We start from the raw sequence: 23,740 nt of genomic DNA, 5'->3' as shown, positions 1-23,740 counted from the left end.
ACCATTTTACTGTGCCATTGCATTTAATGGGACTTGAGCATCCACAAATTTTGGTATCCCCAGGAGGTCCTGGAACCAGACACCAGTGGATAGGGAGGGCCCACTGTAATCCATTTTGAGAGCAAGAAAACAGAAAATTCAAGGAATCTGGAGGAATCAAGGGCCTCCAAAAGTCCTGTTGAGGTCCACAGGTAATCATAGGACCACATGTTGGCCACCCCTATAAAGAAAAGGAATTTGACAAATGAAACAGCTTGTGGTTTAAGCTGTGAGGCGTGTGTGTGTGTGAGTTTGTGTGTATGGGGGGGAGTGAGGAAGAGTAATAGAAGGCTCATTCAGTGAAGGAGAACCTGATAGACAAGAAATCTAATGATGGAATGAATTGATGTTTTGTTTGGTTTTTATACTGTAACAGATAAGGTTGAGACTATGAGTGGAGTCTGTTGCAGCTTGTGTTTTTGATTTGGTAGTCCAAAATCATCAAGAGTTGACAGATCTCTTTCTGAGGATAGACCTCTTCTGGGCCAGTCTCATGGTTATCATTGACTGATCTCTGACAAAATCGTGTCTGTTTAATAGGCCTTTGGGTGTCTCCTGGGAAGTGTGGAGTGACAGGTAGGAGAATGATCAAATGGGTGTGAAATTGCCCTAGAACAGTATTGTCTCTTAAAGAAAAAAAACCACCAACAACCACAGATTGGGCTGAATTTGAACATTTGCTTTTGAGCCTGGAAAGAAAGCTGGGATTGTACACTTCTCCATGGTGATACGGATTTAGATTTTTAGGGAAACTGGGGATGGATAGTCTCAATCATGGAAGCAGCGGCCTTGAATCTGCAAGACTTGAGCAGGGCTATTGGTGATAGGGACTCAAGTCTTGCAGAATCTCTCATTCATAGTCACCATAAGTTGAAGTTGACTTGATGGCAACTAACAACAGTAGAGTAGAAGCACTGAATCAAAGGGAGATAAGTAGGTCAACATATAATAAAAGTTTCATTGGTTCAAGGGATCTGTTTTTAATTTGGACTAACAGTTGGAGCTAAGCTGCTTTTCTTGGTTGAGTTCAGACTTTGAGGCTTCCTTTTTCAACTTAAAAGTTCTTGCTGTCTGAGCTAATGCGGACAAAATGGTGTACAGGTTGAGTCTCCCTTATTCCAAATTCTACAATCCAAGATATTCCAAAATTTTCCACATAGTTTGCTGAGAGTGTGACACTTTTGCTTTCTGATGGTTCAGTGCACAAAAATATATAAAATGTTGTGGATAAAATCACCTTCAGGCTATGTGTATAAGGTGTATACAGAACATAAATGAATTTCATGTTTAGACTTGTGTCCCTTCTCCAAGATGTATTATGTATATGGAAATATTCCTGACTCCAAATTCTAAAACAACTCTGGTCCCAAGAATTTGAGATAAGGGAGATTCAAAATAGATTGTAGCAGTGTACTGCTTTCTTAGTCTCCTTTTGAACTGGTTCTGTCCAAACTCTTGCTTGTAAAACACAAATGCATTTATACTTTTGTGGCTGCAGGCTTAGGTTTGTTTACTTGGGAGTAAGCTTCATGAAACTGAATGAGTCTTACTTTTCAGTAAACATTTATAGGCTTGTTCTTTGATTTGTAAGTATAGTGGACTCTTGGTATCTGCTGGGGTTTGGTTCCAGGAACCCCTGTGGGTACCAAAATCTGGATGCTCAAGTTCCATGAAATGCAGTGGTGTAGTAAAATGGTGTCGTTTATATAAAATGGCAAAATCAAGGTTTGCTTTTAAGAATTTATTTCTTGAATATTTTCAAGCTTTGGATGGTTGAATCCATGGATGAAAAATCCATGGATATGGAGGGCTGACTGTATTCGAAATTTTATTTGTCACTTAGTTATTAGCAATTGCATTTCATGTTGTCAAAAGAATAAACAAGTTCAGGTTTGACAAGAAAATGTTACATGTATTTCATATTTACTGAAAGTTTATTTTTTGCCCTCCCATCCCTGGAAAGATAGAAATATTTATTTGCAGATTTATGCAAATATTCATCTCTAGAATAATATAAGATTGTGTTGTACTTTGTGCTGAACTGGATTCTCTTAAATTGCATGAGTACAAATATTTATGTTAATGAGTAACTGTTCTTGACATAGTTGAGAATTAGGTACCTTTCCATTCTGGCAAATGAAGACTTTGTGACCTTTGAAAGTTGTAATATTAACAAAACAAAAAAAAAGGGGGGGGGATTTCTACCATCATAGTGAATCTTGACAATCTGTAGGAGTTCAGTATGCACTAGCCACATTGATCATGGGCACCAGAATCTCTGATCACACAAAAACTATTTTGGACTAGCTGTATTGGGCTAGGCCTTTGCGACCAGTTCAGGTTGGCTTTGAGTTATAGATGTGAAAACCTAGAAGGAAAAAACTGGAAAAATTCAGGAAAAAAAAAGTCCTCCCATTTTTTCAATGTTTCAAAGTATTTCCCCCCAGAAAAATTAAAAACAAATACTCTAGAATATTTTCTTCTAGAATGACAGGTAACATGTTTACGACAAGGTGTTCATATATTCCCCCCCCCCCCCCAATTATTTTGAAGAATTATGTAAAAGGAAGACCAAGATTACGTACAGGAACAGATCATTACTATTCCTGGTTTTGGCTTCGTTTTCTAAGCCCTTTTTTGGGAGTGTGTTCTGGTTGACACTAGAGGACTAGAAAAGACAAAATAATTTTCTTGGTTTTGCTAATGTTGATGATTTCTTCTGTTCTCTCCCCCTTCCCCTTGCTCCTTATACATTCCTCCTTCTAAGCTGAAAAGACGTTTGCTACCCTTTTGGTGTTTCTTACATTTCAGGAGCTTTGTAGGTCAATTTGCAACAAAAATAAACAATATTAATTAATTGTAATTTGTAGTTATTATCTGAATAAAGTACTTTTAATAATCCCAATGATAATTTTATGAGAAGCTAAGCATGGCATAATACATGTCATGTTCATAAAATTAGTAAATTTCTTTTAGAGGGGGAGATTTGAAAACTACAGACAATTTTGGAAAAACAAATTGGGAAAAAATGCTATATTAATACAGCATTTTTCCAGTTTTTTTCACACACCAACCCACCCCCAATATGTTTATCTCTTTGGCTTTAAAGTTTCCAGAAATTTTACATCTGTACTTTGGGTCAGAACCAGGGTCAGAGTATAGGTTTCTGGTTGAGGGGGAAACCCCACATATGCTGTTTCTCTCTTTTTCCTTCCATTCCTAGGGCTTTAAGGAAAATATAGAATGAATTCTTTGCCTGGCAGACCTCCTCAAGGTATCTGCCCAGTGCCAAGTGGAGATACTGTACTCTTTGAAAACACTGTTTCCTTTTTGTATTTCTCTCTTTCCATTTCCTTGATTTTTTTTTCTGCAAAGGAGGATAAAAATGTCTAAATACTTAAGAGTGAGACTGAATGTGCATATTGACGTGTGCCACTCCCAGCTGGCTTTTTGGAAGACAGATTAAATTAAGATATTTCATTCTTCTGTATTTTTGCTTCTTGTTATTCCAGGGAAGCTACCCAGTTTGGGAAGATTTCATCAACAAAGCAGGGAAACTGCAGTCTCAGCTTAGGTAAGTTGTTATCACTCTCATATCTCTCTGCCCGGCTGCCTTTTTCTTTCTTTTGTCTAGAAGGATTTTTTTCTACATGGTTATAGTGATAGTCCTTTTTTAATTGTCTTCTTGTGCCCACAGTTTGAATGAATTTAGGCTTGTAGCAGATGATTCATCTGGCTCCCTAGAAATCATGGTTTGCTTATCAGGAACCATCTTAAGGATCACACGTTTCCTTCCTTCCTTCCCTCCTTCCCTCCTTGTTGGTGTTAACCATAGTTTGTGTTAACATGTGCTAACCATAGTATTAACAATGATTTGTTATTGATATGCACTTTCAAATCATTTCTGACCAATGGCGACCCTGTCATGGGCTTTTCTTGGCAAGATTTGTTCAGAAGGGTTTGCCATTGCCTTCCTCTGAGGCAGAGAGAGTATGACCTGCCCATGATCACCCAATGGGCTTCCATGGCCAAATGCGGATTCGAACCTGGGTCTCCAGAATCATTGTCCAATACTCAAATTGCTTCACCATGCTGGCACCTTAGCACCTATCATGGTTGATGTTGTACAACTGCAGTTATAAAACATTAGTACTGATAAGTGCAGAAAGAAAGGAAATTCTTTTAAGTGGAGGACCAAGGAAAGAGGTTATAATAATATAATAATAAAATTTTATTTATATTTCCTGCCTCTCCCTATGGATTGAAGCGGGGTTACAACAAGAATACAGTGATACAATATCTAAAATACAATATCTAAAACTGCTACAATAAAATCAATAAATGACAATTCTGACCTGAGGTGAACCTTTCTTATTTATAAAAGATCTGGGGGGGTAGGCTCGCCGGAAGAGATCCGTCTTTAATGCCTTCTTAAAGGCATCTAAGGTAGATATGAGGCAGATCTCTTCTGGAAGGTTGTTTTAGGTATATTATATATAAAGTTGCCCCTCCTTTCTCTCAGACTTGAGATAACCCACATCCCCAAATCTTAGTACATCTCAGTCTGGCAAACCATTTGGCCCAGGGACATTTCCTTTTTTCACAGTCAGCTCTAAGTATCTGCTGAGGTTTTGTTCCATGACCCCTCGTGGATACCAAAATCTGTGGATGCTCAAGTCTCATATTATACAGTGGCATAGTAAAATGATATCCCTTATATAAAATGGCAAAATCAAGGGGTTTTTTTTTCATTCTTTTTTTTGGGGGGTGGGTGGGTGGGATATCTTCAAGCTGTGGATTGTAAAGTCCATGGATGTGAAATCTTTTCGTATGTTATCTTTTTAAAAAATTTCACAGATCTCTTGTGCCATATAGAAGCATTCTTAATCTGTCTCTGATGTTCTGTAATCTTAAACAGACTCTGTTTACCTAAGTGTTCATCAAAGGTGTGGGTGACTGTTGGTGCAAAACAATTTCCTGCCATTTTCATTTAGCAGGAACAAGGCTTGTTGTTGTTGTTGTTGGTAATTTATTAATTTATAGAGCACTGTAGGATTTGCCCAGTGCTTTACATAATAGAAATCAAAATGAAATAAGAATAAAAACCTTCCAAACGGCGTACATCCATATTGCAAAATTAAAATATTTCTAAAATAATATGGCAAACACACAGCCAAAAGATAAACCCCCATACTGATTCCAATAGGTTTAGCTCATCTTTGTTGTAATAATCAATATCCCCTCCATTATGTGGTAGATGCTCTTCTAATCTAAAAGTCCTAGGTCTTTAGCCCTATGAGCGCTACTTTCACTGTTCCGCTGAGAAGGACCTAATTATAGCTCAAGCAATATCTGCATTTCTTACACTTCCTTATACATTGCAAGTAGACTACATTGTTGTAGCAGTTTGATTCCACTTTAACTGGAATCCTGTGGTTCCTGGGATTTGTAGTTTAGGGAGGCACTAGAGCTCTTTGGCAGAAGATTTATTTACTGTGTTTTATTTTACTTACAATATTTCTATCCTGTCTTATAAGGTACTCATAAGGTACTCATGATACACTTACAAAGGCCTTGAGGCTGAGCTCTTCAGGAACAACCAGCAATTATTTAATTCCATCTTGGTGAATATTTAAGTTTGGGGCCATGTTAGTTTATTTCCCGCCTCTTCCTTCTTCTCCTGCTGTGTGCCTTTGTTTTTAGTGTATCCCCAAAGTCATGTCCCAGATTTCTTAAATCTTAACTCTGAATATGCACTTAATTAAAGCAGAGAAGGAAACACTTCAGCATATGTTTTAAGGTGAACAAGGTCCTTAAGACCTACTTCTACATGAAGTATCCACTATATTTAGGCAGTCCGGATCTACCGTCTGTTTGGGGACCGGCTGCTACTAGATCCATGCTGGAAAGGGAAGAAAAGGCTATCAGTTGCAAATGGAGATGCCTCCTTTGGGGTTCTATGTTGAAAGCTTGGTTGACTTTCATTTTCTTGTCAGGAGTTTCAGTAGACACCTGTGATGTATTTCTTGCTAACTTGTTCCTGTTGAGACAGCTGGAAGATAGGTCTTGACGGTTGGAATGTTTTTCAACATTAAAGAAATAACACCTGCTCTCTGTACATACAAATCTGCCATTTTGTAGGGAACATTCCTTGATCATCTCTGTTGCTCTGTGATGTGTTACTTGCAGATGTGCAGAACATACGTTTTATTTCATAACCCAAGGTAACATTGAAACTTACACAAGAATTGAGGTCTATTGGAGATGCTGTCCTCTGATGCTGTAGTGTGGGCAATATGCTGAGGAAGGTCATGGGAGAGGGCCTTCTCTGCTGTGGCACCCTAGTTACGAATAAGCTTCCCGGTAGACAGCCAGTGTGGCATAGTTGTTTGAGTGTTGGACTGTGACTCTGAAGGTTCAATTCCTGGCTCAGCCATGAAACCTGTTTTGTGAACCTTAGTTTGGTTTGAGTGCCAGTGTGGCACTCCAGACTATGGACTATTATCACACAGAGGAGGCAAGCGTCCTCCTCCTGAGATTAAATCACCATTAAATCCTATTAATAGCACGATTGGGGGGAAAGATTATCACCCCCCCCCTGCATGCTTCTCTCATTCTTGTCCCATTTGTAATGGAGGCGTATTAACAGAACCTCCTGCGATTGTGCTATTAACAGGATTTAATGGTTACTTAATCACAGGAGATGGACGCTTGCCTCCTCTGTATGATAATCTCCTATGACTCTGGAGACCAGGGTTGAATTCCTGGCTTGGGCATGAGACCCACTAGGTGATCTTGGGTAAATAACAGGATCTCAGCTTCAGGTGAAAGCAATGGCAAATCTCTACTCAGTAGATCTTTCCAAGACAATCCCACGATAGGGTTGAAATAAGTTGGGAACAACTTGAAGGAGCACAACCAAAAAGAGGCCTGATTGGTCCTAATATTGGTGTCATTCCAGCACTAAGTAAAACATGTGTTTGCTTCTTCATTTTTGCTAAAGCCTTTGGGGTTAATTGATTAATTCAAATTTGCATATGTGCATAAATTGTTTTAATCTGTTTTAAACTATTTCATTTTAACTTGTCCGATTCTTTAATAAGTTGTTAGCCTGTTTAAATTACTGCTGTTGTTTTAAATTATTAAAATTGTTAGGTCCCCAAACGTTATTGGTTTATGATCTCTGTCATTCCTAAACAGTATGGGCAATGGGTGGGATAATACGAGGTGTAGTCCAAGGTCCCAGTCTTGAAAAATGCTACTTTCTGGTTGTATTAAACCACGTAAACAATATTGGGGGGGAAATTTCATGCTTAATATTTTATGGAATAATAGGAAATAATTTTATGATTGTGCAAAGCAAGAGAGAGATGAGGATATACATGAAGTTGAAAAGAGGTACAGTGCTACTTTTTGTTCCGGTTCTAGCTTCTTTGTTCAGCCTTAATATATATTTTTTTCTTTCATTTTTTGCCTGTGTCATGATCAGAATAGACTGTGACAAGCTGTTTCTAACACTGTGTTATCTGATTGTATTATAGGACTACGGTAGTAGCAGCAGCTGCCTTCTTGGATGCCTTTCAGAAAGTGGCTGATATGGCGACCAACACACGTGGTAAGCAGATGTGTCAGTTTTTAATTTAACAGAATGCAGTGTGTGTGGTTTATAACACACATTTTCTCCCTCCCTCAAAATCTTGTTACTGTTGCCAACAAACAGATCTGGTAGACATCTGTAGAATACCCCCTCTTCCTAAAGTGTGAATATTTGCTACATGAACAAAAACTAATAATAATACATAGATGCTTTGGAAGAATTCAAAGAGCCAAAAACCTGTCATTGAGGTTTGATAGGTGTAAATAACAGGCAAGTGGCTTCATTTGCCATCTGAACAGTGCCTTGGTGTAAAAGGGGGGGGGGGGAAGGAAAGAGATTCAGAGGAGAAATTGAAATACACTGAAGTATGTTAATAGAGCAGAATTCAGATATGTTTTGCAGCTTCACAAATAAGTTGCACAATTTATTTACTCACCTATGCTTGTCACATCTTGTGGCATGTTGACAGCCTCAAGGAAGGAATACAGCTCACTTCCAATTTACAAAGGCTACTTCTCTGGTTGCCTGGGGGTTATTATTTACTCACAGTAACTGAGCGGCTACTTAAAAGCTGAGTATTTTGGCCAAGCCCTAGATCATGAACTAAATTCTCTCCTGACTTGCATTTAAACATGACAGCATTTCAAGGCTTTTCTGCCTCCATTTTGCAGCCTTTTTATACATCAATAGATTGGATTAAGCTTTTGCTGTATTCTTCATTCATTTTGGGGTAATGTCCCCATCCCCTTTCTGTGTGAGGTTTTTCCTTACCTTTTTGAGTCTGGCCAGTGTTTGCTGCTTCTTCTTGGTGGGTTGATATGAACCCCTTTTTGGAGCGACTAGGGAAATGTCATAATATGCTAGCTGGGAATATCCTATCCGTCTCTTGTATTTTTGGACACATGTAAGAGATTTGTATATGTCACTCATAATTACAGGGGGTACAACTTCTTGCTGTTTCAATTTCCTTTGCAAGATTCATAGTGATGTGTTTGTGTGCTGTTTTGGGTACAGCTTCAGAAAGGCAGGACATAAAGAATAAATGGTTGTGTCCACCATTTTCCACATAGTCCCTCAAAAAAGATTTAGGGCATGGTTAGCACAGATAACTCTGGATGATAATGCATGTGTTTTGTGGCCTAGGTGATACGAATCTATGTTATAAGAATGAAAAGAAAGGAAAAAGAAAATAAATGTCATTTTAAAGATGGCATAAACCTCTTTCCCTCCTTTCATTGCTTTTTTTTATTGCTGAAGCAGAGTAACACGGGGATCTCTTTGACAAATGCCACATTTTACATTGTTATGCCCTGAAGGATTTTCTGATGATGGAGCTACTGCGGCGATTCCCTGATATCAAATAATGTTGGGATGGACAAGAGGGGTTTGAAAGTGTTGGGAAGAAAGGCCTTGGAAAGAAGCTGACAAGAGGACTGAAAAGACAAGCAAGCCAAGAGAAGGAGGTTATGCTAGCAATGTTGGGACAGGGATTAGTCCAGATGGATGAAGGAGAATGCCAGAAAGGGAGAGCCTTGAGTTGACAAAGCAAACACAGAGTGGGGGAAATGATAAAATTGTTAAGTCCATTTGTGTTTATTTCAGAGGGGGAAAGTGTGTTCACCATGAAACTGCCTTTCCATAATGATGGTGCTCTCACACACTGATGCCAGACTATAATGACAGTAGCATAGCTGCTTGTATGGTCTTCCAAGCCTAGCACTGACAGATATTTAAAATAGCGATAAATGCAGACCCATTGTGGTGTAGTAGTTTGATTATGTAGTTCATTATGACTCTGGAAACCAGGGTTCAAATCCCAGTTTGGCTATGGAAACCCACTGGGTGACCATGGCCAAGTCCTTCTCTGTCCACTTCAGAGGGAGGCAAAGGCAAACCTACTCTGAAGAAATCTTGCCAAGAAAACCGCATGAAAGGTTCACGTTTGGGTTGTCTTAAGTCAGAAATGGCTTGAAGGCACACAACAACAAAAGGGAGAGTTGAAATTCAAGACATACAGGGTTGACAATCAGGAAGCAGCCAATAACTTTGTGATCTACCTAAACTCCAAATAAAAGCATTATTTTCAGTTAACTTAGTCTCTGCAAAATTAACCTGTTGTCCACATTCATAAATTACCAGATGCACATATGTTTGTCTTTATCAATGGGCCCACACCCCGTGTGTGTGTGTGTGTGTGTGTGTGTGTGTATATATATATATATATATATATATATATATACTCTATTAAAGGAAATCCTTCCAACACTCAAAAAAGGACCTCTCTTATAATAAGGCATACCTGGTAACTCTAACTGGGTGAGGCAGGCTTTTGATGAGGAGGAGTCAGGCTAAATATGCCAAACACCTTAACATTTTAAACTGATTGGCAAGGCAGGCATTTTGTGTTTTGCTCTTGTCTACCTTGCAGAGAAACCTGTTACACAGTGATGCCTCAGTTGCTCTCCTGTTACAAACATGCTAAAACCCATGACTTGCTAGATTTAGCATTGTTTGCCTTTGGCTTTTGGTATATCATACTGATGGTAGTAGTGGTTTTTTGCCATTGGTTGCTGTTGGTAAAAGACTTTAGGAGAACTTGCCGAATTTATGAAAAGTCCTTCTGAAAAGATAACTGCTTCCCTGACTAGAAAAGTATGAGTCTTCCTTAATGTTAAGGCACTATATATTGAAACCTTGGCTTTAAAAAAATGTTTTATCATCTTCTGTCAAAACACAATAATAGTAGTATTTGAATGGCGTAGAAGTGACAATACACTCTGGCAATGTGAAGTTGAGCATTGTTAGCCAACAACAATTCTATAAATTATTTTTCAGAGAAAAGGGGGAATTACTCATCTGAAAGATTCCCTGGTGGTTCTTTAAGTTGTGATGCATCTAACACAGAAATCCTAAAGATATAACCTTCAGCGTTTCTCAGATGAAAACCAGGACATCTGTGGTCAAGCAATATCAAGAGTGTGATCAGGTTGGCAAGTTAGGAAAGAGAAAGAAACACAAGCCTGGAGAGACTGCAGCAATTTGCTTTTGCCTTAGTGTACTAGGAAAGGCAATATTCTACCTTTGGAATTCCTGCCAAAAAAAATGATAGATAGATATCTAAATGCATGCAAAGTATTCTCTCACATACAGCTTTCAATATTAAGAAATGTGTGGTTTCGTGTAGGGTATGTAGGATTAATTTACCATCTGGGGATTGCCACACCAAAAGCCAGCTAGGGTTTTCCAAAGATTGGGAAAGTTACTCTTTGGATTCTATCTTGGAAGTGTTACTTTTTGGAGTGCAAGTCACAACATATTCCCATGGAATATCCAGAAATGTAACTTTTCAGAGATTTTTTTTCCTGGCAGCTCTATGTGAAAGTGTTTCTGCATAAAGTCTTTGGCGGTTGTCATATGCTTTCTAATAAGTCTTGAGGAATTGATAACTTGCCAGAGCTGCAATAACAATTTCTAATTTTGGTAACTCATAGAGAATTGATCTTTTTCAGTGAAAAAGTGTGGCTCTGCTCTTTGGCAACTGCAAGATGATAGTCTTTGGCAACTGCAAGATGATAGCTTTAACCTCTGAATTTACTGGAGTATGACACTTTTGATATTCAGAGTCAGTTTGTGTTTTTATTGATTGATTGACTGATTGATTTAAAGTATTTTTGTATCCATTCCCAGCCCACAAGAACTCCTGAGGTAGTGAGCAAAACAACGTAAAGATAAAAACATTTTAAAACACATAAAAACACCTAAAAGCATTCCAAAAATAATCCTAGAATCCAGTTAAGACTGCAGTTCCGAACATTAAATGCCATGCAGAACAGCACCGTTTTGGTTGCCCACCAGAAGCAAAAGAGACGGGATGAGCCTGACTTCCTTGGGTAGGGAGTTCCACAGTTGAGGTGCTGCTACTGAGAAAGCCCTGTTACATTTACCCACTGATTTGACTTTATGAGGCATTGGGACACCCAACTGGGCCTTATCTGAAGATCTTAAATTTCTGGCAGGCTTATATGGGAGGAGGCCTCAAGTCGTTTAGGGTTTTGTAGGTCAACACCAGCACCTTGAATTGAGCTTGGAGGCAAATTGGTAACCAGTGCAGTTCTTGCAAGACTGGTGTTATATGGTTTCTAAAATGCATATCAGTCTGGCTGTTGCATTTTGTACTAGCTGCAGATTCCAAACGTTTTTCAAGGGCAATTCTATGAAGAGTGCATAGTTGGGAGGTAACTAAGGCATGAATCTCTGTGGCCTGATCTGCCTTTCCCAAGAAATGGTGTTGCTGGAGCACCAGCCAAGCTGGGCAAAGGCACTCTTGGCCATTTGAGCAATTTTGCTTTTCAGGAGCAGCACTGTGTCCAAGAGCACCCCCAAGCTGTGAACCTGATATTTCACAGGGAGTGCAACCACAAGTGAATAGGCTGTGATCCCAATTCTAGATTGGTTTGCCTACTAACCAGCAGCACTTACGTCTTCTGCGGATGAAGCCTCAGTCTGTTTACCCACATTCAGTCCTTTACTGCATCCAGATAACAATTCATTACTACCACAGCCCCCTTGGCATCAGTTGTAAAGGAGAGATAGAGCTTGGGTATCATCAGCATACTCATGACACCCAACCTCAAAGCTTCAGATGACCTCTCCAAGCAGCTTCGTGCAGATACATATTTATACATATTCAGATATAAAATCATTTGAGTAGGATTTTCTTTTGATCTGGATCATTCAGTGCCACTTGGTGCATTTGAAAAGTGTCCAGATCTCCTTGTGTGTTTTAGCTCCCATGCCTTTTGGAATAGCCCTGTGGAGTAAGCTGGTGTTATTATTGCCAAACTGTAGACTGGGCGATACAGAGTCTAACGGATTGAAAAAAGCAGCCTTCTTAAGGATATCAGAAAAGGTCATGATTGAGGTTAGATGTACCCATGACGTGGTTTCATCTTGCAAACTAATCCCAGTTTTAGTTGGATATAGATTAAATGCATACTTTTGAGTGACAGCTTGCCTTTCTTTACGTAAATGCTATAGACTGGGGATTTTAATGCAGAAATAGGAACCTCCCCTCCACACTGCTAATAGCATAATAAATCTAATTCATGTGGGCAAATATGCCACGTACCATGCTGAGTCATTGGAGGAGATCATGTCTTGATTGCACTAGGATCAGAGTGTGCATGCAATGCTTCCATAAAGCAAAGTTCATTTCTGATGTAAGAACACTCTGTTTTTGTGCATGTGCAAGACTAGGATCAGGACAGCTCAGCTTAAGGCATTTGTTTGTTTGTGACTTTTATGTTTTGCACTTCCTCTATTGAACTGAAAGCAGTGTACATGGCTCCCTTTCTCCCCACTTTCTTCTGGGAACATCCCTGTAAACTGGAATAGGCTGGGAAAGATAGAGTGGCCCAGAGTTATCAGTGAATTTCATGGCTCTCTGGTGACTTAGACCTTGGATCTTCCAAGCCTCGGTCTGGCACTCTAACTGCTATACAACATCATTTCTTACAAGTTGTTGTCAAGTGTCCTGGATATTGTCAGGGAGATATGGGGTGTTCTTGTCCAGAAATGTAATTTGGAATTAAAGGGCACCCAGTTGCACTCCAATGCTCTTAACAACTGCAGCACAGTTGTTGCTTGCTTCGGGCAAAATGTTTGGCTTCTGCTGAAATTGAGGATCCAGTTATGGGGAACAAGTAGCTCTTGGATGGTATGTAGCAGGCTTGTTAATTACAGTGCGCCCTCCACATTCACTGGGGTTAGAGATGAAGGATCCCTGTGAATGTGGAAATATCACAAAGAAAAAAAACAACCTATTCATTTTTTACCTGAGAGAACACCTCTTTGGAATCTCGAGGTCCTCCAGTGCAACTCTGTGGTCAGCATCTGCGAGACGTTCATCATAGAATCAGGCTGGAAGACTTACAAATGCCTAGAGAAGTGTTTTCTATAGGAACTTTTAGGGTCTCCAGGACAGATCTTTGGTCAATGTCTGGGAGAGTTGCTCTGGAGGACCTAGAAATTCTTAGAGAGAACATGTTAATCAAAACTGCAAAAGTCAAAGCCACAAATGTGGAGGGACGACTGTAGTTGCCTTGGGGCAACTTTAGGTTCACAGTATGGTTTGCCCAACCCAGTACAATATGATTTGTTGTTACATTTGTTCTTAGGTGTGGCATCAGGTTCATGGGGGAAGACAAAACTGAGTTCCATTTTGTAGCTTTGCATGGTTTGGTTTGTGCTTAATAGAAATAGAGATAATCTAGGTCTTCCTGGTTCTCGTGTTAATCTTTGGAATGACTGCTTAACTTGAAGGCTACAAAAAGAAATGTATATGTACGTATTTGTTATACATTTTGTTGAGAAATGCTCACAGTCTGTAATTTTAATTTAATTTTATTATATATTTTTATTATATTTCTTCCAATAAAATAGTAAAGTAAATAGTAAAATAATAAAAAGAAGAGTTATTGGGCCTTCAGAGTTTGAACAAAAGGGGGATGTCAAGTGGAGCCAATTCTGCCTTTGCATTATCCATAGCTTGACTCCAAGCTTTGAAGAAATAGAGAGAGGTTACAGATGTTGTTGAGAGCCAGTGTGGTATAGTGATCACCTTTAAAGCCCTAAATGGCTTGGGTCCAACCTATCTTCGGGACCGCCTCCTTCCATATAATCCTCCCTGCACACTTAGATCCTCAGGGAAAAATTTGTTACAGCCTTGTAAAACTAGGCTGTCAATGACCTCCCAGAGGACCTTCTTTTCTGTTGCTCCCAGATTGTGGAATGGCCTGCCGGACGACATCCGGCATATTACCACTCTAAACAGCTTTAAAAAAGCTATAAAGACGGATCTCTTACGGCAGTCCTTTTCCTGAATAGTTCTCTGGCCATCGGAAGGAAAATCTAACTGCTAACCTCCGGATTCACCACAGTTATTGTATTGTTTTTTAAGTATGTTTTATGTTTTTAATTCCACACTGTTTAATTGTATTTTAAGGGGTGGGTGGTTTGAGGGTTTCGACTGTATACAGTGGAACCTTATTATATGCGAGGGATCCGTTCCAGATCCCTCCGCGTATAAAAAAATCCGCCTATGCTCGAGCCCCATTGTTTCCAATGGGGCTCGTGTGCGGCGGCGCGCGAGGTGCAACGGGTGCGTGCGCCCATTCAATTGAATGGGACATGCCGCCCCGCGCGCGCCGGCGGCTTTCATCGCCTATGCTCAAAGCCGTCTATAAAAAGGCAGCGTATGCGGAGGCTCCACTGTATTGTAACTTTGTAAGCTGCCCCGATTGCTTTTTGTAGAGAGGCGGGATATAAATAAATTATTATTATTATTATTATTATTATTATTATTATTATTATTATTATAGTGATTTGAGTGTTGGACTAGACCTTTGAGACAGAGACAGCAGGGTCTAATCCACTAAGAATTTAGAGAAAGGCAATGGCAAACTGCTCTGATCAAAACTTCCCAAGAGAACCCCATGATAGGGTCACCATAAGATGATGACACACACAACAACAACATATGATACTGCTTTCTATTTGATTAAACCATTGGTTTATACTTAGTACTGTCAAGTCTGGCCAAATATCTTTTCCCCCTCACTGGTCTGCAAACCTCATGCTTTTCTGCTTGATTGATCATGCATGTTTCTGCTTCATGGTGTTCCAGGTGGTTGGATTTGCAGGTTCTTTCTGTTCTTCAATGGAGAAATGGTTCACTAGGGCAAGTGACCAGTTGCAAAGCAATGGAATACACCACAGGCAAACTATACCTGAGCCACTTTTATGTAAATGTGACCTAGGACTAATCAGAATTTGTTTTCATTCCCTTTGTATGGGGCAGCTTTAGGCTTCAGGTAGGTAAATTGCAACCCACAGGCTGCATGTGGCCCCCTCACCCCTTTTCATGACCCTGGGTATTTTCCAGAATTTCAGTTTAAAATAATTTAAAACAGAAATAATTTAATTTGGTGGCAAGCTGCTCTATCGACCATGGTATGCTTCTGGAACGCCTGAGAGAGTTAGGTATCGGTGGCACTGTGCTTCAGTGGCTCCGGTCCTACCTTTTGGGAAGGTTCCAGATGGTGAGGCTGGGGGATTGTTGCTCTTGTAAAAGAGAGCTGACATCTGGCGTCCCTCAGGGCGCCATTCTGTACCCCATGCTATTTAACATTTACATGAAGCTGCTGGGACAGATCATCCGGAAACATGGAGCACGGTGTTATCAGCACACTGATGACACCCAGATCTATCTCTCCATGTCTCCGACTGATACAGTGACTAAGGATGGCATCTCTCCTCTGGATGCCTGTCTGGAGTCAGTAATGGGCTGGATGAGGGAAAACAAACTCAAGCTGAATCCAGAGAAAACAGGTACTCGTGATAGGTACCCCAAGTCTGGACAGGGAAATTTGCCATCCACTCTTGGATGGGGTCACACTTCCCCTAAAGGACAGAGTTCGCAGTTTGGGAGTACTCCTGGACTCATCCCTACAGTTATCATTGCAAGTGGATGCGATGGCCAGGAGTGCGTGGTACCAGCTTCGGCTGATACGCCAACTGCGTCCCTGCCTGGACTGAAAGGACCTTGAAACTGTAGTACACGCGCTGGTAACCTCTCGGTTAGATTTCTATAATGCGTTCTACATGGGGCTACCTTTGTACCAGGTTCGGAAGCTTCAGCTAGTTCAAAATGCTGCAGCCAGATTGGTCACTGGAACTTCAAGGTCGGACCACATAACACCTGTATTAAGATCTCTTCACTGGCTGCCAATTCGCTTCGGGGCTCAATACAAAGTGTTGGTTATTACCTATAAAGCCCTACACAGCTTGGGCCCGAGTTACTTGAGGGAACACCTCTCCCCACACAATCCGTCCCGCACCCTCAGAACAACAGGGAAGCTCTTACTCGAGTACCCCAGGGTGAGACTAGCAGCAACGCACCAAAGAGCATTCACAGCGACAGCTCCTATGTATTGGAATAAACTCTCGGAAGAGATTCGACTTAGTTCTACCCTGGATGCCTTAAGAAGGCACTGAAAACTCATCTCTTCCGGTTAGCGTACCCTCCTGACTCTTTATAAAGAAATTATTCCCTAATAGAAGTTTATCTCAAGATGTTTAATTATGACAGATAGAGTTTATGACTGTTTTATATGCTGTTTTTAAACTCTTTTATTGGAATTTGTATCTGTAATTGCAATTATATTGTGGTATGATGTGATACATATATATTTTGACTGAATCTGTAAACCGCTTTGATCTTGCTGGAAAAGCGGTATATAAATAAAGTTTTATTATCATTATTATTTATTTACTGCAGTCACAGGAACGAAATGTACTACAGTTAATCTGGTGTCGTTTTTTGCTGGCTTTAGTTTATGGTAACTGTATGGTCACCAGTAGACGCTGTGGTCAACAACCCTTTTCAGGTCTTGCAAACTCAGGGACCTTAATTGAATCAATCTGCCCTTAATGTGGTTCTCTTTTCCTACTGCCTTTCACTTTATGGAACAGTATTCTCATCTACCTGTGACAGGGTCACCTTAAGGTTGCCATAAGTCAGAAACGATGTGAAAGGCGCACAACAACAATGACAACAACTTGTCTTTTCCAGTGCATCATGTCAACTCATGACAACCTCTGTTTACTCATATTGGCTTCTAGTGAGAGCTAAGGCTTGATTTGTTTAATATCACCGTCAATTTAATTCATTTTAGTTCAATATCATATTGTCAGTATCATATTAAAGTCAAGTAAGGTATGATGAAGGCTCACTTATACCATAAGGTACATTTAATAACAATTCAAGGATGAGTTGGAAGGATTTTATTTGTTAATAAGGGGTGGGAGGAATATTAAGTAATTAGTTATTATTTAGGGAAGAATTCATGTTTAATTGTTTTGAGTCAGTTTTCAATCTGCTCTTCATATCTGCAACTGAGACTTATTTTTAACAAAAGACAAAAAAGAGGTGTCCGCGTGGGAAGCAGCCACCAGATCCAACAGAGCCACCCACCTCTTCTGTGAGACAAAACTGCTGACTTGTGCGCTTCATGCAGAAAAGGAAGATGCTCTCTGTATTTCTTTTATTTCTGGTTTTATTTTTAAACCTAATGGGAAGTGGCATTGTTGAAGCAAAGCAAAATGCTCTCTTGTAGTTATTGCTTTACTGGAAGTTGCATTCTATTTTAAGGGCTTGGCCATTCTAGCTGAGGGAAGCGTTTTTATCCTTGTCAGTCAGCAATAGCCCTCGTGAGCTGCTCATCAGGTTGCTTTTATCAGCACTCGTTTTGCAAGAAGAAAACTGCTTCGTGTATAATACTTCCATGTACACATCCTCTATTATTAAAAAGGTAGCACTTCAAAATGGAAAGCTAGGGTTACTGTCAGTGCCCTGTGGCCAGCTCTCCTCTTTTTGCTTTTCTTTCCACCCCCTTCAAATAACACAGTATTATGATATCACAAAAGCAAATAGTAGAAGCTGCAATTTCTAAATCTGGGAGAAAGAATTTTCTTTGGACTGTGTGTGTCTTGCTTTTTTATTTTTATTTTTAAAAATAGACTTGGTTCAGCCTTTACATACCCAATTTCAGTCAACACACACGGTAAGTGATACCAAGCCCTGTTCTCTTCTGTCTCATTTTTGTTGTGGGGAGAACAACAGGTCTGTAGAGAAGTTCCTGATTTTTCCAGCCTCATTCCTCCTGTGGAGAGTTTTCAGGCAAACAAGAATGTCTCCTCTTTGGACGTGTTGCTTTCTGCATGAGGAAAGTGATGATGGAGGGGGTTAGAGTTGGGTGTTCTCCTCTTGGTGTGTAGACTGAAATGGGACAGGTATTTCAGGGCTGAACAGAGCTATTATCAGAACCATCTTGTTTCCCAGGGTTTGCAAAGAAAAAGGAGCAGTACTGGGTATAGAAATGCCAGTGCCATTGTTTGGAAATACTGCTGCTTTTCTTTCAACTTCAGTGACGGGAAGCTGAAATTTGAGACATACAGTGTAACTGCACATCACAACGTGGTGCATTTTAACTGCCATAGCGCCGTGCTGTGGAATCTTGGGAGTGGTTTTTTAGTGAGGTACATAGACCTCTAGTTTAGTCTCCTACACTACAGCACTAGAACTCTTTGGCATGGGCTGAACTACAAGTCCCAGCAGTCCATAGGATGGAGCCATAGCAGTTAAAGTGGTATCAGACTGATACACCTGTGTTGTGCAGCTAACGTCATTGTTGCTACCTTGTCTTTACAGTGTTAGTTGTGTGTAATTGCTGTCTGCTGCATTACCAGTGGTATCTGTGTGATCACGTGAAGCTGCTGGGACTATCAGTTGAGGGGTTGGATTTCTATCTTGTTTTGGTAAATGGACATGAGGCCTAAGCCAACTGTGAACAAGTACTGAGTGTTGAAATGTAGGCATTAGCTAGGGATGCACACATTGCATCTGTGTGTCTCTGCTACAGCCAGATATTGACCAGGGCATCAGAGGCCTTAAATGGCACAGCTGCAGGAAGGTTGGTGAGGTACCCAACAGCAAGAAATAATGACAGAGCTAAATGCATGCGGCAGCTCTGTGATGATAACATGAAAGTGGGAAGGGAACCAAAGTTCTACATCAAGGAGTGGAAAGGAGAAAAGGTGGGTGTGAGCAGAGAGACTTAACAGCAGTGGCAAGCAAGATGAATAATTCTGACACCAGAGTTTTGCACACATTGAAGGAACCAGCATGGTGAAGACAGTAAAGAACGTTATTAGAGGATACACTGAAATTTTTCCAGCAGGAAAGGAAGCAGAGTTTAGGAAAAAGGAAGAATGAAAAGTGGCTGGTTGTAGCACTGGGGACATTTTAAGAATTATTTTGAAGGACAGGGAAGCAGCTGTTCACTGTCACTCCACTTCAGCTGTGAGAGCCAGTGTGATTCAGTGAGATTTTGGGATGGGACTTGGGAGATCCCTTGTCTAGTCTCCTCTGAGCCATGAAACTCTCTGCATGACCTTAGGCAAATTATTTTCTCTGGCAGCCTGACCTACTTTACAGAATTGCTATGTGGGTAAAATGGGGAAAAGAAGAGTCATCAACACTACCTTGAGCGTATTGGAGAAAAGGCGGGATATAAATGTGACCAAAAAATAAACTCTGAATATCTTTTAGTTAAAATTTATTCATATTACATGGTGGCTGGATTCCTGTTGATGTATTGCATGTATTTGCATGCCTTTCTCTACAGATGCAGTTTGACAATTTTGTCCTATGCATAAGAACTGCATTCATTTCAAGGTTGCAGAAGCAGAGCTGTGCATGCGGAGTCATTGTGCATGGATGAACATATGCCTTGTGCATGGGTTCTCAGTGTGCATTGAGTGTGTGAGGGATGGGTGAGAATGTAAATTTGGTGGCAATGAGCTGAACTAAGATGGAGAAATGCAATGCATGATGGGGAAAGCTGTCTGGCAAGCGAGGCGAGGATTTTTTGAGAACTACTGATGTGGCGATAGATGGCGTGTCCAAAACCTTGGATGTAGCTGCTTACCCGTAAAGAAGAAGATATCAAGGACTGTACGAACAGCCTGGATAGAAACAAAGACTGATAAGGAAGAGATTGCAAAGAACTGTTCGATCTGAAGTGTTAGTCAGCGTCAAAGGAAGAGGTCCTCACGTAAAGACAGCAGGACGGAGAACGTGGCAAAGCCTTAAAAGAGAGACTTTTCCAAATCAGTGGTGTGCTCTGGACCCGTGGCAACAGAGCTCCCACGCCTTCATGAAGACGACTGATCAACGCCTTCAGTGAAGTGCCATCTGTGTGTGTGAGTATTGTGTGAATGGTGTGTGTGAGAGCTCTCTTGGTACTTGTATTTGTCTGTGTCTGTGCATTTCAATAAATGTTACATGTATAGTGTCTAAAACCAAATTTGGTGTCTCTTTGTCTGTGTCAGCCCTACTGTGAATAAAATTTACTGGGAGGAAGATTTCCACTACATGCTCTCAGGATAAACAGGTTGCCCTTAAAATCTGGGCATAACAAGTATGGATATGTATGAACATTTGGTTATACTTCCACTTGCACATTTGTATCTTGGTTCAGTTGTGCAGACTTCCCGTTCAGCAGAAGGATTGTGTAGAACAATACATAGCTCCACATATGGAGATATTTGCCATGCAGCCCCAGTGTAGAAACTCAACTGATATGTATGTTGTTTGACACATTTGACCTGAAGAATCTGTGTCACTGAGGCCATGTAGGTTTGTGAGAGCCCAGGAGTGGCCATTTTGAATACGAATCATCTCATGCCATATCAGCTGAATAGTCCTGTTCAACCATTAATGTTAAACTCTTCTGTGTTGTGACTCTTCCACTGAATGAAGCAGAGATTGTCTTAGATAAAGAGAGAGCCTATTCTATAGATAGATAGATAGATAGATAGATAGATAGATAGATAGATAGAGATATACCGTATATAGATATACAGTACACTTCACCCATGTTATACACGGCATTCAGCTTATGCTAAAAGCCGTGTGGGGAGGAAGGGGTGGTGCGTCCCATAGGGACGAATCGGGTGCGCACCACCGTGTGCACGAGCCCCATTAATTTAAATGGGGCTTGAGCATAGGCATTGTTTGTTTTACATGGGGGAGTCCAGAACGGATCCCCGCGTAAACAAAGGGCGCACTGTATAAACTCAACTATAAGCCAACCTCATGTATAAGTCAAGGGCAGATTTTGGGGTCGAAATTAGGGATATGACCCCTGAATAAATTGAGGGTAAAACTTAGGAGCACATAATGAAAGACGTAAAAGACAAAGCAAAGGAAAACAATACCAAAAAATCCCCTACAGGCATAACTGTTTGTGCTCATACTAAAGGCTGGATGAATGAGAGTGTAGGAGGGGATCAATGCTTCCAGGGCAGATTAAACTTTTTTTGTTCACCAGGGGATAGTTACATATACATACATACATACATACATACATACATATCCCATGTTTTATCTCATAGATTTGTACCTCCTCGCCCACAACACACATGGGCATGTCTGTGATCCTCTAAAAGAGAGACTGTATTCAGTCTGACTTGCAAATAAATTTCTTACTTTGTTTCAACAAGCAGCTGTCTGAAGTGAATTCAGAAACATTAAAAACATTGAGAAAGGTCACTTAGGTTTGGGACACATTAGATAGTGGATGTGTGACTGTCAAAGAATAGTTGGTGCCAAGCTGGGGAAAAATGCAAACCCCAGAGTGCTAGCATCTAAAGAGAGTTATAGTGCAGGAGACACATAAGAGAGTCCTGGGTTTGAGTCTCACGGTGAAGAATTGATGGGGTTCAAAAAGACCCATTGGGCTCCCATCTGAGAAAAGTAGTTGGACGAGTCTCATCATGACACCATGCATTTCCTATCTTGGGGGGAAACAATTAAAGGGCTATACCTGGATTCTCAAAATTTTGACTTTTAGTTTCAGCTAGTAGGATCCAGCTAAATATTGGTGATACAGTGGGGTTTTTGTAAGTTCTTGCATATGGGTGGTTTTATATTATGGTTACTACTCAGTGGGAAAGCTTGTGTGATTTGGAGGTCATTAATTTTCTTGCATTAGAGGACACGAAGGGAACTAGAAGTTGTAGTTCACTGCGTCTGGAGACCATTGGGTTGGGAAAGCTGTGGTTGCCTCTTTATGACATGTCACCCATGCCATCCAGTCCTCAGCTTTTGTGGGAGGAGAGCTGCAGAGAGGAGGTTAAGATGAAAGAAAATCAAGACGCTTTGTTTAAATCTGCAGTTCACAAAGGAAAAATGAGAAATTGAATTCTGTAACTCATCTTTTTTGTTCTTGGCTAAGCGATATGTATATTAAGCTTAATCAGTGTGGGAGGAAGCTATCAAGCTGGCACAGCATTCATTCGCATTCATCCATGCACACACATGTGTTTCTTTCCTTAAGACTGGGACTCTAGGTAGCTGGGAGTTAATGTAGTCCCAGTTAGTCTTACTGCGACACACTTTAGCTTTGGCGGATATTTCCAACATGATAGATAAAGCAATCACTATGGTAACCAACATAGTTGCTTTTATCTGTGGGCATGGTAAAAGACTGTGTATAAACTGCACATGGGCTCCCCCCCACCCCCATGGTCTCATTTTTTGAAAAAACAGTTGTCTATGAAAGACAGTTGTTCCATATGTGGAAAGTGACTAGAATGCAGTTGATGAAGTATATACTATTTTGTATTGTGATTACAGGAATGAAGAAGAGTCATGCATTCTTATCTTACACATATCTATGTACATCTGAGGAGGTAGACTAAAGTCTATGAAAGCTCATGCTGCCAACATCTTTATTTCAGTTAGTCTCGAAGGTGCTGCAAGATCTGTCTGCATACTGATTGCACAGACTGACATGGCTATATCTTTGAATCTTATACATTGTGAATGTGATCTGATCTGAAGCTCCAATGTAGGGTGTTGCCTTACAGCAGGGAGACTATTGGTCTATTCAGCCTAGTGATGGGAATCGTATGGTCCTCTGGATGCTGTTGAACTCCATCTTCCAACTTTTCCTCTCCATTAGCTGTGTTGGCTAGGGCTCCTGGGGGTTGCAGTCCTACCACATATGGAAGGGCCACATGATTTCAGCGTCTTTGCTGTCTGCTCCACCTGGGACCATGAAGGAACACTGCCAGTCATTTCTGTCCCTTCCTAATTGACCCTTTTAGATGCCTAGAATTGAACCCATGACATGCCTGTGTGCATACCAAAAGTGTTTTCATTGAGCTGTGGAAAACTTCCTTGCACCTTCAGGCTCTCTTGTTTCTTTTGGCTTCTATAATCAGAAATATGCTATTTTGAAAAATGCAAATTCTTTAATTAAAATTGTTATGGTTGTTGGAGATAATCTTGCTTATACTTCATGGTTTGACTAACAGGGATGAGAAGATATAAGATTTGTCAGCTTGGAGTGACTGGGCTACTGAAGGAGCAGGGGAACCATTGGCCTGCCATGGGTCTGGACTTCAATTTCCAGAAGCCTCAGTCAGGTTGACTTATGACACAGGGATATGGGTTTGTAATACAGTCCCCACCTCTTG

At 40.5% G+C, this 23,740-nt stretch overlaps 1 protein-coding gene across 8 annotated transcripts in view; it reads left to right on the top strand.

Moving 5' to 3' along the window:
• LOC149317630 (protein MTSS 1-like) overlaps window positions 1–23,740 on the top strand; it is a 186,850-nt gene that overhangs the window by 16,395 nt on the left and 146,715 nt on the right. For all 8 annotated transcript variants that reach the window (XM_089517937.1, XM_089517936.1, XM_089517942.1 and 5 more), the window contains exons 2-3: window positions 3,552–3,613; window positions 7,581–7,654. In XM_089517937.1, the coding sequence (XP_089374063.1) occupies window positions 3,552–3,613; window positions 7,581–7,654 (136 nt within the window). The remainder of the gene's footprint in view (window positions 1–3,551; window positions 3,614–7,580; window positions 7,655–23,740) is intronic.

Source organism: Sceloporus occidentalis, unplaced genomic scaffold (assembly GCF_023333645.1).
Source record: "Sceloporus occidentalis isolate IW3139 unplaced genomic scaffold, rSceOcc1.0.p SCAF_3, whole genome shotgun sequence".
In the NCBI taxonomy this organism is placed as follows: domain Eukaryota; kingdom Metazoa; phylum Chordata; class Lepidosauria; order Squamata; family Phrynosomatidae; genus Sceloporus; species Sceloporus occidentalis.
Note: the sequence above shows the minus strand (reverse complement) of the source record. Positions and strands in the feature narration are given on the sequence as shown.